Source organism: Hylobates moloch, unplaced genomic scaffold (genome assembly GCF_009828535.3).
Source record: "Hylobates moloch isolate HMO894 unplaced genomic scaffold, HMol_V3 SCAFFOLD_1, whole genome shotgun sequence".
Classification (NCBI taxonomy): Eukaryota; Metazoa; Chordata; class Mammalia; order Primates; family Hylobatidae; genus Hylobates; species Hylobates moloch.
This window is the reverse complement of record NW_026652276.1, coordinates 213,771,369-213,787,666: the sequence shown is the minus strand read 5'-3', so window position 1 is coordinate 213,787,666 and position 16,298 is coordinate 213,771,369. Positions and strand designations below refer to the sequence as shown.

The 16,298-nt window shown below is 38.2% G+C and overlaps 1 protein-coding gene across 2 annotated transcripts in view; it reads left to right on the top strand.

The window, feature by feature from the left end:
- The window catches only part of CHCHD3 (coiled-coil-helix-coiled-coil-helix domain containing 3), a 294,025-nt gene that overhangs the window by 235,750 nt on the left and 41,977 nt on the right, over positions 1-16,298 (top strand). For both annotated transcript variants that reach the window (XM_032761772.2, XM_032761774.2), the window contains one exon: positions 5,478-5,548. In XM_032761772.2, coding sequence (XP_032617663.1) covers positions 5,478-5,548 — 71 coding nt within the window. The remainder of the gene's footprint in view (positions 1-5,477; positions 5,549-16,298) is intronic.

The following is a 16,298-nucleotide window of genomic DNA, read 5'->3' as shown; positions in this document are numbered from 1 at the left end:
GAGGTTTCACCATGTTATCCAGGCTGGTCTTGAATTCGTGGTCTCAAGTGATCCACCTGCCTTAGCTTCCCAAGGTGTTGGGATTACAGGTGTGAGCCACTTCGCCCGGCCTGCTTGTTCTTTTTGGTTATCTTTTTAAGGTCATCTTAACAGGATTTCTTCCCCATTCCATATACTATGAGTAATTACTCTCAACAACTTTGGGAGGGAATGTACACATCTTCTTTGGAAATAGGAATGTGGTTGTTCCTTATTTGAGCACAGATCATACAAGTCTTACAATTCAGCTATTAATAAATGATCAGACAAATTGATATATCTCCTACTACAAACTGTAGGGTTAACCAAAGAAAACAGATGACATTAAAGTAACAGTCATCTATAATTAATAAACAAGATAGCAGCATGTGCAACCTATTACCATCTCAAGACAACAGAGATAACAAAAGCAACCTTTCTGAAAATGGTTGTGCTCCTACCTCTCAGTACCCATTCAGGGTAGGAACATTGTGGTGTTGCTAGGCAATGTGTGAAGACAGAGTTCTTGGAGCAGTTTGGGGTCCACCAGTGATCTGCCAACAACATTGGCAGAATCACTAATTTGGAGTACCTTTGTAAAGATTATAGCTATATTTAATTATGAAAAGTGGTTATTTGCCATCATTCTTCAAAAACACTGATTTTTTTCACTTTGAATGGCAAGCTAAATACTATATTATTCTCGCATTGTTCTAGAAACCCTGTAGTTTACAAATTTAGTGTGTGTATTCAGAATCACCCAAGCTGCTTGTAAAAAATGCAGCTTCCTGGCCCCGTCCCCAGAGATTCAGGATGTGGCTCAAGACTCTACTGTTTAATAAGCTCCGTAAGTGACTCTGAAGCAGGTGGTCCATAGACCTTGAACCAAGGGCTCACAGCAAAAATTAGCTGGGTGTGGTGGACGTGCCCCTGTGATCCTAGCTACTCGGGAGGCTGAGGCAGGAGAATCACTTGACCCTGGGAGGCGGAGGTTGCAGTGAGCCGAGATTGTGCCACTGGACTCCAACCTGGGCAAAAGAGTGAGATTCCATCTTAAACAAACAAAAACGAAAGAAATCGACGTACCGTCAGAACACTACGGTAATCATTGCTGCAGACAGGACTCAGCAGTGGATACCAAAAGGTGATGGACAAAACTTTGAGAAGAAACAGGACGTTTGCATAGTCTCAAAGTGTCTCCTGCAAGATCTCAATTACAGAAAGGAAAAATGGTAGCTTTGTTTTGGAGAATCCCCACAGACACTAATCAGGTAATCAAGGTCAACATCAATAAAAAGATCTGTTGCCATAAGGTAGCCCCTGAAATCAGGCAGGAGAAGGGCATATTGCTTCTGTAGAATTCTTCCCAGTAGTGCGTAAACTCTTAACCATGAGAAAACGCCTAGGTGAGCCCAAATCACGAGTCACTCTACAAAATATCTGATCAGTATTCTTCAGAAGCGTCAAGGTCATAACAGAGAAGGAAAACTGAGGAACTGTTACAGATGAGAGGGGACTAAGGAGCCATGGCAATTACATAGGATCCAAGATTAAGTCCTGAAACAGAAAAGGAACATTAGTGGGAAAACTGGAAATAGCTGAATTAAGTCTGTAGTTCAGTTACTACTATTGTAACATTGTTAAATCATTACCTTTGATAATTGTATTATAATTATCTAAGATGTGGACATAAGGGGAACCTAGGTGAAGGATAGATGGGAATCTTTTGCCTATTTTCTGTAACTTTAAAATTTTTTCACAATGAAAATGAAGAGAGTATATTTGCTTAGCATTGTGTATACACTGCAACAGTTAGTATTCAAGAATATATAAAATCCCCACTTAGCCAACCTCTTCAGGATTTGCCCGCCCTGCCCAATACACTTATATTCTAGCCAAACAAAATCTTGTATTGTTAACCCCTTTGGAGGGAGGTGGGAGTAATACAATTTTTGTCTGTATTATAAAATATTTAATTTTTTTTTTTTTCTTGAGACGAGTCTTGCTCTGTTGCCCAGGCTGGAATGCAATGGCATGATCTCGGCTCACTGCAACCTCCACCTCCTGGGTTCAAGTGATTCTCCTGCCTCAGCCTCCTGAATAGCTGGGATTACAGGCATGAGCCACCGTGCCCGCCCTATAAAATATTTTAAGCCAATGTAACGACTAGCTGCATGCCCACACCTCGTTTTTAAAAATATAGCAACCCAGCAAAGCCCGTGTTCCCATACTTTGTGGCATCCTGCTCCTTTTGTGTACTTCCACCACACCACATGACTGCTACCACTCGGAGATCATCAGTGGACCTTGGTGTTTACTATTCTTGTTCATTATTTTTCACTTTTCCAGTCTTGGCGTAAGGTGCATCCTACCGATCAGATCTACCACTTTTTTGCTCTGCATGTTTGTCTAATTCACTCCTTTACTTTGTAGATTTTCACTGTATGAATACCCAGTATTTATCCATTCTGTCACTGGAAAACAGAATGAGTGTTTTTTGTTGGGTTGGGTTTTTTTTGTTTTGTTTTTTTGAATGAGTTCTGTTCATTTGTAAAAGTGTCTTCTGAGGCCAAAGGAGATCTCTACTCTTTCTGAACTCAAGTAACACTTATCTATGACTTTTAACTCAGCATTTGTGACTTTCCATGACAATAATTGTTGTTTCCTGCCATGTCAGATGGAAAGCTTCTTGAGCGTCTGATTCCCAAAGATGGATGATATTAGGACAGTAAGAATTTAGTTTTCTTTCACGAATAAGTGAATATTTAAATAATGAATTAAACACTGTCTACACATAGATCTTGAGAATACTTGCATTTATTCCCTTGGTTGTTACATGATGTTACCCCCTGGGGACTTTTCTTTATTGGAAAGATTTATGCAATATGGGAAACTGGTTGCTAAGGTGGATGTATGGAGCATACATAAAGCCTAAAGCTTTAATTTGAGAATTATGTGCTAAGTTTTCAAGCAACACAGGTACTGGGTTTTGTGTGTGTGTGATTGTGTGTGTGTGTGTGTGTGTTTTAACATCCTATAGGAAAGTTGACAAAATTGTTAATAATTTTACTGCATTTGGCATGGCAAAGCAGAGAGGAACTGACTAATTTGTATTATGGCAAACTCTTGCTTTTGTACACATTCTTAATAAAACGAGTAATATTTGCTTCTTACCATTTAGAATCTATACCTAGAATGGGATTATCCTAATTATTTTCCTCCAAAATTATTTTGTTGAGATGTTGATGTAACTCTGAAAACATTTAACAGATTTCACAGCCCTCTTGCCTATCTTATTTGATTTCTTCAACAGCTTTGGCAAAAATAAGCAGGGATAATATTATCATCCATACTCGACGGGTTAGGAACACTGGAAGGGAAGCTGGGGGAGATTAAAGACCTGCTCGAGGTCACAGAACAGAACCAGAAACCAGATCTTTCAACTTAGTCCTGTCTCTGTCCAGATATTACAGTTCCAGTGCTTAAACTAAGCAAAAGTATTAATTAAGGTGTTATTGCTTAGCCAGCATTTTAATAGATAGTTCAGTAACATAATACCCACTCAACAGTTCATTAGAGTAATTTGGGAGTTTCTCATCTTTAGTGAGAGTAAGTATTGTTAGTGATTAGTAACTTTTTGCTACATTCTTTGTCAGAAGGGTTCAAAGGAAAGATTACACCAAACATTGCAAAAGAGCATGTTGTGACTGGTGTGTATTTTAAAGGGAAGAAAATCTTATAAGTGAAACAGATAGGAAGGTGTGACATAACCTTAAGTATCTGAGATGACAAATGGTTTTTTGATAGCTTGAGATCTACAGAGGAATTAAAACCTCTCGGCATATAGACAAGTGCAGTTGATCACTCAAATTGCAATTTTATAAAATGCAGCAGCAGTATACGTAGAACATTGTCTTCATGTCAGAAATGCACCTTTGTGCTTGAAAATGATAAAAAATTACAATCGATCCTTACAACTGTTCTGTTCATCTTTATTGATCAGGTGCAAGAAAGATAAACCGTAGCCCAAATAAGATTATAGTAAATGTTAGCATCGTAGGGGACTATAGGTTGATAGAAAGCCATTTATCATCTCAAATGGTGACCTGTCCATGGCTCTAGCCACCCTGAGTCTGCTGTCTAATCACATACCTATTGATTTTATCTACATCCAAGAATCCTGGATGTGACTGTCATTGGACAACCTAGATTGTTAAATGCAAAGGGGTCACTGGTGTGAAGAGGATTTCACTTTCATTTTTTCACCAACCAACAATGATTTATTAAAAAATAAATGATCCCAGGCCATGCATTTGAAACCTGAGTGATTAGAGAATGAAAGGTACACAATAGACTACCATATTGTGGTGGTGTTTTGTTGTTGTTGTTTTTCTTAATGCAGTGCATTTTGCAGGATATTTCATTGAGTCTCAGGGCTCATGGGGTCATTTAGGCCATCTCCTGCAATAAGACCAGTTTCAGTGTAGCTAGTCAGAATGGATAAATTTTGCTGCCCCAGGAAAGGCATTACTTTGCCACTGCATCTTGGTTTATGTTGTTTATGTGTCCATTCATGTTCATAGTGGAAACATTTTTTGTTATTAAAATTATCTAAATCTGCCCCCTTGTTCCTACTGATTAGTTACAAATGTTGCTGTTCTTGTGGTCATGTGGAAATGATAGAACAACTTAAGCTCCATAAAGAAAACTTTTTTTTTTTTTTTTTTTTTTTGAGATGGAGTTTTGCTCTTGTTGCCCAGACTGGAGTGCAATGGCTCCATCTCCGCTCACCGCAACCTCTACCTCCTGGGTTCAAGTGATTCTCCTGCCTCAGCCTCCTGATTAGCTGGGATTACAGGCATGCACCACCACGCCCAGCTAATTTTTTTTTTTTTTTTTAAGTAGAGACGTGGTTTCTCCATGTTGGTCAGGCTGGTCTTGAACTCCTGACCTCAGGTGATCCGCCCACCTCGGCCTCCCAAAGTCCTGGGATTACAGGCATGAGCCATACCATCTTGATGACAAAAATATTGTGTAGAAAGAAATGATCTTTAATATCCAAGTAGGAACACCAATGGAATAATAGACAAATACGAATATGTGTGAATTTCAGTTTTTGATCTCAGGCATCCTTTGATCTTACAAGAGTAGATTCCAAATAATGGCAATCTAAAGAATCTTTCCAGAATGTTAGGAATTTTCTCCAAAGGATCAAATGATAAGGAATTGTAACTGTGAACGTTTACTCTGTAATTACAATCCGCATACCAACAACTCTACTGTTATTTAAACGAGTAGCTTTACATGTGTTTTGTAAGTATCCATGCCACCTATACAAGAAAGCCTTCTACTGCTTGAGTGGCTGAAACAAGGTTTTATGTGTTCTTTGAAGTTGTAAATCTTCCACACGTTTTGTCATCTTGGATAGTGAAACCTTTGCTATCAATCTTTGTCCACAGAGCTCAGAGTTCTACAGAGTCACCACTGAACAATATCAGAAAGCTGCTGAAGAGGTGGAAGCAAAGTTCAAGTAAGTTTTTAATAGTATTATAATGATTTACTATTCTTAACAAGATGAAAGCACACTTTCAGTGCTTTTTGCACAGAACATAGTTTGTTATATCGCACTCTAGAATACTTGGAAGAGTTTTGGGGTGGTTGAGATGGGGCCATGTTATCTGCTATACTGGAATTCAGATGCCAAGAAAAAGGCATTTGATGAAAGCTTGTTACAAATCAATGTATTTTATGAACTGGGGGAAATTGAAAGCAATGGTAATAGAATTATCATTCGTAATAATATATAAAATAGAATACCCTTGATTATGAAGGTCATGCTAAATTGCTACTCTATTAAGGGAAACATAGAAACCATTCACTTTTGTATAATAAAATGATGGGCATGTGCAAATTTGGGTATCTGCCTTTCTTATGGTTAGGCTGTTTTCATTTCTTCACATGTACCTTGAAAGCCTTTAAATCATAGACTTTACCTGGCCCTTGATTATGAAGGTGATGTTAAATTGCTACCTCTCTTAATCCTTGGAGTGTTTAAATGAATGTTTTGTAATTGATGGATCAAAGTGTCCGTGACCCATAGCCTTGTACTTTCCCTTTGCTGCCAGTTCTCACATTAGGTAAGAAGACATCATTCAGAATTTTTCTGAGTATATAAATAGTCCTAATGTGTAACCTCTACTAGTAGCACATGCGCAAATTAGTGAAGCAAAAAAAGTTGTTGTGACAGCTTTAGTTGAAAGATTGCATCGGGCTCTGACCTCCTTCCTTGCACATGTTTACAAGCATTTGATAAAATGATTAAACCCTAAGGTGGAATTACTACTTTCTGCTACAGTACAATTTGTGTGGTAATGGATATTAGTGTTATTGTAATGTGGATTAAAATAAAATTTTTTAAAAATTAAAGGTAGTTTGAGGTTTATTTAAAGAGCCAAAGCCCTTCAGCCTTCCGTAGTGAATTATCTCTTTAGAGGCAGCAGAGAGAGACCTTCCAAGGATGGGCCACAAGTCTCACTATTAGAGATTAATGTGAGATCTTAAGAATTTAGACATATTAATAGAGCTGGTTATAGATTTTTTAAGTTACTCTACATATATTATTTTAAGTTAGGTGTTTATTTTTCTCCCTAATGATATAGTGACTTTTTTTTAGGTGGTAAATCTTTTTTTGTCTCTATCCCATGAGAACCTTCGAGTTGGCTCCCTGAGTATTTCTTTATTCTAAGACAATAGCTATAAAAACAACTAAATTTAGAATACATTAGAGATCAATTTTGACTAGAGTGATCTGTGAAGTTTTCATAAAGAAGGTGATTTTTTAGTTCAGCCTTTAAGAAGAGTATTGAGTAGGTGGATGGGAAAGATATTCAGAAGAAAAACTGTGCTCTGTAGTTGGTGGATGACAAAGCAGTGGCTTGAGTCAGAAAGACTAGTGCAAGATAAAACTGGAAAGGTCAGTGGGTCATTAGGTGCTGGGCTGTGAAGTTTGGTCTTCACTGAGCAATGAGTCATGGGAAGATGTTTGACCAGAGGAGTGCTCTGATTTCTGGGCTCCTGAAGGAAAAGTAACCTGACAGTGGCTGTGAGGTTTAGTTGGAGACATGAAAGATAAGAACTCGAAGAATGAGATAAGGTCAGGCGCGGTGGTTCACACCTGTAATCCCAGCATCTTGGGAGGCTGAGGCAGGAGGATCGCTTGAGGCCTGAAGTTCAAAACCAGCCTGGTCAACATAGTGAGACCCTGTATCTACAAAAGAAAAACTTAAAAATTAGCCAGTTGTAGGGGCATATACTTGTGGTCCCAGCTATTGGAGAGGCTGAAGTGGTGGACTGCTTGAACCCAGGACTGCAGTGAGCTATGATTGTGCCATTGCACTCCAGTCATAGAGCGAGACTATGTCTTAGAAAAAGAAAAAAAAAATCAGATGGGAAGTCTCTACAAGTGCAAGAGAAAAAAAAAGTTGTTGAAAGTTTAGACATGGCGCCAGGCGTGATGGCTGATGCCTGTAATCCCAGCACTTTGGGAGACCGAGGCAGGCAGATCACTTGAGGCCAGGAGTTCAAGATCAGCCTGGGCAACGTGGCAAAACTCCATCTCTACTAAAAATACAAAAATTAGCTGGGCATGGGTGGTGCATGCCTGTAATCCCAGCTACTGAGGTAGCTAAGGCTAAGGCAGGAGAATCGCTTGAATCCGGGAGGCAAAGGTTGCAGTGAGCTGAGATCATGCCATTGCACTTTAGCCTGGGCAACAGAGCAAGACTGTCTCAAAAAAAAAAAAAAAAAATTAGACACATGAATTAGTGATTGGTTGGTGTATTAGTTTGCCAGAACTGCAAAGTACCACAGACCGGGTGGCTTAAATAACAGGTATTTTCTCACAGTTCTGGAGTCTAGAAGTCTGAGGTCAAGGTGACGCCAGGGCTGGTTGCTTCTAGGCCTCTCTCCTTAGCTTATAGATGGCCATCTGCTCCCTGTGTCTTGACAGTCTTTCCTCTTGTGTCTACATGTTAATCTGCTTTTCTTTCAAGAATACCAGTCATATTAGACTAAAACCCTCCCTTGTGACCTCACTACAATTTAATTACCTCCTCAAAGACCCCTCACCCCAAATAGTCACATTCTGAGGTACTGAGCAGTGGGCTTAGGATTTTCAGGGCACACAATTCATCCCCTAACATTTAGATAAAAGGGACAAAAGAACCAGAATTATGAGGTTAGCAGGTCGGAAAATCAGTGGAGAGTGGATTTCATAGAGAAAGATAGGTCTGGATTTTAGATGGAAAAATGTCCTGAATCTCTGCCCAGCTGCCATGTCATTCAGCCTGAACTAGGCTTGGAGTGCAAGAGGCCACGGGAAGCACAACGTTGACATCATGATGGCTGACCCCCTGCAAGTCAGCAGGGCCCTGTAAGTTAGGCTTTGTTTTAAACAGAACCTCAACAGCATCATTCTGTCTTACCTATTAAATATTATTCAAGAATAATTAATAATATGGCCAAACTGTGTAGTAAGGAATTGGCCTTGGCCAAAGAGAGGTCTGGATTTTGGACCAAGCTCCTGAGAAATTCTAAATCCTTGGAATTTCCTAAGTGATAGAAATTGTTATTCTCAGCCAGGCATGGTGGCTCATGCCTGTAATCCCAGCACTTAGGGAGGCCAAGGCGGGCAGATTGCTTGAGCCCAGGATTTTGAGACCAGCTTGTCCAACATGGTGAATCCTTGTCTTTACAAAAAAAAATACAAAAATTAACCAGGCATGGTGGCGCATGCCTGTAGTCCCAGCTACTCAGGAGAGAGGCTCAGGTGGGAGGATCACCTGAGCCTAGGAGGCAAAGGTTGCAGTGAGCCGAGATAGCACCACTGCCTTCCAGCCTGGGCAACAGAGCGAGACCCTGTCTCTAAATAAATAAATAAATAAATGAGAGAAAAAAAAAGAAATTGCTATTCTTGCTGGTCCCCTTGGACCATGTGGTATCAGCTCAGCCTCTGGGGAGGTGAGTTTATCATGTGGACCATCAGTCAAGCAGTTTAATGAGGCTCCAATAAAACTCTGAACAGTGCACTCAGGTGAGCTTTCCTGGTTGACAGGACTCCATGGGCACTGTCGCACATTAATACCAGGAGGGCAGCAGGTCCTAAGGACATTGGAAGCTTTGCATTTGGAAACCCCCAGGCTCAGTCCTATGCATCTCTTCCTTTGGCTGATTTTCTGTATCATTGCCCTATAGTAAACCATAACTGAGTTTAACAGCTTACAGTGAGTTCTGAGTTCTTTCAGTGAATTATTGAACCATTGAATTTTGGGTGGTTTGGACCACCCCCTCCCCCGCCCCGCAAACTTGCTATTGATGTGTCAGAAGTGAGAGCAATCTTGGGGACTGTGCCCTTGGATTTTTGCATTTTGACTAACTCCAGTGCACCCAAAACCTAGGTTTTAACACACTGTGAAGAAATTCGAATAGCTAGTTTTTTAGAGAGTGGCTTTCATTATATCGTTTTTTCTCCCAGCTACTTCCTGCTAGACTGAGCTTCCTAGAATGTTGTATTTTGATTTGCAGTGAGTTCATTAGCTTCACACCTAGGAAGTGATAGTGTATTGGGTATAGGAGATGCTTACCATCTTTGAAGGCACAGAGATTACTTAGTAGACTGGTGTTTCTTTTTAGAAATTTGGCCATCTCAGATAATCAGGACTTTTGTAAGACAATATATAATATTTGCATTCCATGACAGGGGTTTTTCACCTGGTCAGATTATTTTCACTGGCTCCTATCTGTATGACCAGCTTAGCACTTGTAAGCATCACCTTGAGGAGCTCTATCTTGAACCTGAACCTGAACTCAACAGTTTCTCTTAGGCAACAAGTTCTGAAGGACTTTGAGGATAATTTAGTTAATTGTATCTGATGAAAGTAGGATTCATTTTTGTGCATCTTGGTTACAGGAGATAGAAGCTTTTTAAAGTGCAGTGTCAAGGGCAGTATTATATACCTGATCAGGGGTCATACAAATCACTGTAAAGAGAAAGAAAGCTAAGAACATTTGAAGCTGCCCATAACTAACACCAGCACATTGATGCAACCTACCGGGATAGCTAATCGAATTATTTTAGGGATGCTTAAAATATTAACTCATACTTCAGCCCCTCAATTTATAGTTTTGGCAGTAAAATACTTTGAGAATTAATGGACTGTTGTCTCCTACTTTATCCACACATCATTCATTCATAGAGCCCCTGTGTGACAAGCCAAGCCTGAATATACAACTAAGAAAACAGGCCAGGATCTTATTACTAGTGTGGAACTCAGAGTTCATCAGAGAAAAACAAAAGGAAGACAGACTTTTTAAATGATGATCTTTTTAAAAAATCAAAGTTAGTTCTCCTCTTTTGGGGTGATTACATTCCCAATGCATATCAAGTTATTAAAAATATTACTTACCATGATTTCAGTGGGAACTAAGGATTTGAAGATAATTTGGACTGTTTATTTTCCCACAATAGATGTAAAATTTTAGCTCTAAAACCTAAATCACTGAACAAATCCAGCATTCTTCTTACATGTAACCTTAATTCAAAAGGAATACCTTCTCTTTTCTCAGTCCAACTAAAACAGTAATTGTCAACACTTCATGTCGCATTTTATAACAACTTAGGGTGCTAGTTTCTATTATATGGTGCTAGTAATGTTACAGCTCATCCTAATGCAAATTATATTTTATATTAATCCTTATGCTGTACCTCATAGGTAATTAATTAAACAAAGTATTATTTTAATAATGTTACATGTGTAGTTCTTAACACAGACCTAGCACAAAGTAATAAATATTGCATTTGATTATGATACCAAAAGTTATGAAACTATGTGCCATCGGAGAAATCTCGGTATTTGTTTTTAAACAAATTCTAGATGCTGCTAAACCTCTAGCACATTAGAAGGAGTTCTTATCCTTATGGAGCTCATACTCTAGCCAGGATGACCAACACATAAAGCACTCATGATAGAGTAGCATGTAAGAGAAGCCTCACAGCAATGTACCTGGAGTGCTGCCGGCCTCCTGTTTCTTGGTCAATGTCAGAATCAGATCTCTGTGGCTACATTGGAGCTGATATGCCACACCTATAGAAAGAAGATGTTACCAGAGTGTTTATGCATGTGAATTGTTTTTAGAATAGAAAAGCAAATACCAAAGACATGTTAAATATTTTAAAGGCAATATAGGCATTGTAAAGACAATGCGATAGTAAACAAATGAAAAGCATTTTACAGACAGTCGATATTTCATTCTCATTCTGTCCTTTACATAATGAAGTGGCGAGTTTCTATTTTCCATAAAAGAAAGAAAAAATATGCATGGAAAGTGACATAGATCTATTGAAAATATTTTTGGAATGATTTCATTAGAGGTACAACTTTTTAACATGGCTTCAGCTTCTGTGAAAGAAGAAGCACTTCCAAAGAAGTACAAGTCTATGAACTCGGATGTGAATACCAGTAATACTCCTTTGTGTGCCAGATTTTAGAGGGGTTTTCGCTTTTATCCTTGAATGAAGTTGTTGAAACCTGACATAAATTTAGGCTCATAGAAGAAGATTAGGTTATCCTTATAAAGTATTAAAATATTAGTTACCCTGTAAAAGTAGTTTAGCTGATTTTAGAGTATCTGAGGAATACTATGCAAAACTCATACAGATAAAATGGATTTTACAAATATTACCCTGTCTTTAAAGGTTTTCTTCAATGTAAAACCCTTTAACTTTAAAATGTCCTTGATTTTTTTTTTCTTTTTTAGGGGTTGCACTTCCACTGGCAATATTGTTTAGTTTCTTTTTTGGGTGTAATATTTTAATAGCTATATTACGGATGAATTTGTGAAGCCGAGGAAGACACGCCAATAATATCAGCAGGTGTTTCTTATGTTCTGTATAATTACACATGTGTATCATGGACAGTTTTAAGCAACGGTGTTTAAAGATCCTGCTTAATTGGCTGTAAAATAATTAAATACGGTGTTGACTGGCAAATTTATAATTCTGCTAGATGCATAAGCCAATGAGCCTGAATGTCAATGCAACCTCATTTTGGAAATATTAGATTAATAGAACTAATTGTACTGAAAGTACAAAGTTTACTCTGATTAATAGTCTTAAAATTCTTCTAGAAGTTTAGTCAGGTAAATTTATGTTACTTTTCTTTCTTCTCAAACTTTTAATTAAAACTTTTTTCAAAAGTTTGAGCTATTCAGTTCCGTGCTTCTCTTTCTAGTTTCTCTGAAGTTGAGTTCTTGCAATTTGTCGGTGACTCCAGCTCTCTTATTGAGTAACGTGCCTTATCAAAAGTATTAAAATTATATGCTGTTTTACGTGTATTTGTATCTACAGCTGACAGGTACCCTGAACAACTTCTCTAACACGTATTGATGTCTACTTATAACCTACTTTAGTGCTGTGTGAATGGATCTAATATACCAAATGTACATGATAAATGTTTTATCTCTGATTCTCATTGATCGGTTTTGAAATGATCAAATAGTGTATCTCAGTAAGACACTAATTCACACTGATCAAATTCTAAATGATCAAGTTGACTTGGTTTCTGCTGAACACAAATTGTATTAAAACAACATTACTTGAACATGCTGCCTTCTCTAATGCAGGAGTTATGTTACCAGCAGTTACATTATAACTAGAGTTATTGTATTATAAAGATGTCTCCTTCGTAATGAAAAGTTTACACAAGAAGTAAAGAATGCGATATTACAGGAAGAACAGGGCTTCAGGCAAGGATTTGGGCTTTTACTAACTAATTAAATTCTGCATTTGTATTGGGCCTTTTTTCCCCCTTTTTTAATTTGAAGGGCTGTGAGCAAGAAATATAGCAGCTGCACTGGTGACATTTTATTCCCCACGGTCCTTGGAGCCAAGTAACATCTTGATTATTCAGTAAGAGACTTAGTAATTGAAGAGGAAAAATTCTAGATAAAGTAGATATACCTGTACCCTTTGTGCACTAGCCTCTTGGCTACAATGATGTCTTTAGAAGTTTCGAGTTATTTGTTGGTTTTTGTTTTTAAAACATCAGCTCACCTGCGTCAACTTCCATAGTATATCATGTCCCCTCTGGATTTGCAAATGTGCTGCTGGAGGAGGATTTCATTTCTGAAATTGAAGAAAGATGTTAATGTATTGTGAATATACTTTGTATATGAAGCTAATGGCAAATACACATTTGGCTGTCACATGGACTTGGTTATTTAGAACACAGAATTCCTCAGGCAGGTTATTTATTATGTCTTTGACTTGTGTCTTCCATCTGTAAAATGTAAATTGTAACTGTCACCTTCTGTAGGGCATATAAGCTGGGAAAGTTTAAAAGTTAACTGAGAAAATTGTCTTTGATCCTTATCTAAAAAATAGTCATAAGTTGTTTTATTCAACTCTAAGATACTGGCTCCCATTTTAGGAAAGTTGTAGATGATGCAGCTCCTTCCGTATCTCATCAGGGATATGTAAGGTAGTGCCAGCTCCCAAGCTGTCAATCTGCCTGGTTTGTTTGTCTGTCCACCTCCCACCAAGCAACAAATTAGTTCCAAAGAAAGTGAGACCGGCTTTGGAGCATGCCAATATTTGACAGTATTTCTTACGATACCCATTTAGAATTGGTTATATATACAATGAAAACTTTGGTGATTAATGCTTTTTTTCCCCCGTTCTAAAATTGGAGCCCTTCAAATCAGATCTACCTGGTTATTTAATTTCTTTTTAGTTCCTTGGGTTAGATCTCTATACTTGGTCTAAATACTATTTTCTAAGATAATAGAAGTAAATGTCAAGAAACATTAACAAGAGAGATTTCCATCTGCATTCTCTCTCTACTTCATGACTGGTCGCCACAGTATTCCACTCAGCTCAGTGGTGTCCTGCAGAAAAGGGCAGGGCAGATGGCAAAGCTGATTGGGAATATAGGGATAAAAAGGGCAGGAGCAGGAGTGTACACCAAGAACAGAGAGTGTTGTAGAGTGTTGTTAGTTTCTCTAAAAAGACAGTGCAAACTGCAGCTATCTCATGAACATGGTCACAAGACCGAAAGGGTGACTTTGGAAACTTTTTTCATCACTTCAGCATAGGGTGTAAAGGAATCTCAACTGGTGAAATAAGCTGCTGATGGTGCAGCCAGATTGGCCGCGTCCTTCGTAAGTCCATGACCTGGAGCATTCTTCTCTGTTCTTGCCATGGCAGTTGGGGTTTGTTGGCGTTGCACTGAGCTGTTCTTTCCTTTCATATAAGTGGTTTATGTGTAAACATGTAAGTGATCAAACCATTCTTGTGGCAGCTCTTAGGTTTGTGGCCATACACTCCTGGAGTCATGATTTGTTCTGTGTGAGCTAACAAATCGTTCTGTCTTCCCCAGGAGGAACATTAGTATTGAACTTTCTTCTTAATCAGTATGATCCATTAAGAATCTAGTATACCCTACATGGTTATATGAAATATTAATTGCACACTGTTAGTTAGATAAATGAAGAGTCTGTCAAAATGATAGCTTATTTCCTTCCTTGTGTCATAATATTTTAAATGAGAGCATTCTGAGTTCTAGGGTACATGATATTTTGGAATTTGTTTATTGATCCTTGCTTTCTTGAGTCATTAACTACACAGCTCACAGTTGGAAAAGACATTTCTAACTGAGACTACTAGGTTTGTCCTCTTGCCAATTCCAGCTAGAATTCATTTACTTGTTAAGGGCTCCAGTTAAAAATCATGCTTTCAAAGATAAGAAAACATATTTTGTGTTTTGAGTGCAACTAAGCTACAGGTAGAAAGCAGTGAAGCTTGTAGGAAGGCCAATTAGAGTTAATTGTCTGACTGACCTGCCCTGTTATAAGATGTCCAGAAAGACTTCTAGAAGGTAGAATTTAAATTCTGTCCTTGTGTCAGATATGCAGAGTTAACAATCTTAGGACTTGTGCACAGTTAAAGATTGTATCAAAGACGTTATCTACACATAAAAATGGTAGCTCAGGATAGTTTCTGGAACATTGTATAGGTTCAGCCATAGTATAACATCAAATTAATTATGTCTTATCACTCCAGAGTTTGGTAAGCCTGTCCCAGATGCTATCAGCCCTTCCCTGGTTTCAGTCAGATAATTAACTTATGAATGTATTTGGCTGTCCATTCACTCTGCCTGGGGTAAAACCACATATTAAAATTGAAACCAGAACTTTCAGGATAAGTTGTATTTAAACTTGTATTCTTGTTGCTCATTTGAATGTATCATTACCAAGTCACCCCTCATGGTTTCCGTCTTACCAAGTATTCTTATTTCTGGCTCTTCTGATTTTTCTGAAGAGATAAGCAAACAAAATACAAAAATTGATAGATTGGACCTTATGAAATTTTAAAATTCTGCCCATCTTAAGACACCATTAGGAAAATTTTTTTAATGGGCAAAAAGCTTGGACACTTCAAAGGAAGATGTAAGAATGGCCAAATAGCACATGAAAGGAGTTTCTACATCATTAGATACCAGGGAACTGTACATTTAAAACATAGGAATGGCGAAAATCAGGAGGACTGACAATACTAATTGTCTGGAAAGATTGTGGAGAAACCAGAACTCACTTTGCTGGTAAGGGTATACAATGGCAAAAGTCCTTTGAAAAAAAATGCTGGCAGTTCCTTATAAATGTAAAGCATACACTTGCTGTATGATGTAACAAGTCTGGTCCTAGGTATTTACCCAAGAGAGATGAAAATATACATCTACAAAAAGACTTGTACACCTATGTTCATAGCAGGTTTATTCATAGTATCAAAAACTAGCAACAATCCGAATGGTCATCATTGAGGGAATGGAGAAACAAAACAGATAGTATTCCACTCAACTCAGTGGTATCCTGCAGAAAGGGGCAGGACAGATGGCAAAGCTGATTGGAATATAGGGATAAAAAGCACAGTGTTCTACTTTATATTCATACAGTAGAACACTATTCAGCAGTAGAGAAGAGCAAACTACTGATACATGTAACAGCACGGATGGATCTCAAACATCATGGTACACACGAAGAAGCCAGACGCAAAACAGTACTTCCTATGTGATTCATTTAAACGAAGTTCAAAAATAGGCAACATTTGCCTATGGTGGGAATAGAGGAGATTTGATTGGAAAGAGACACAAGCAGCATTTCTGAGATTTTGGGAATATTCTGTTGTATTCTGAGTGATAGTTTTACAAGTATATACAGGTATGTAACTT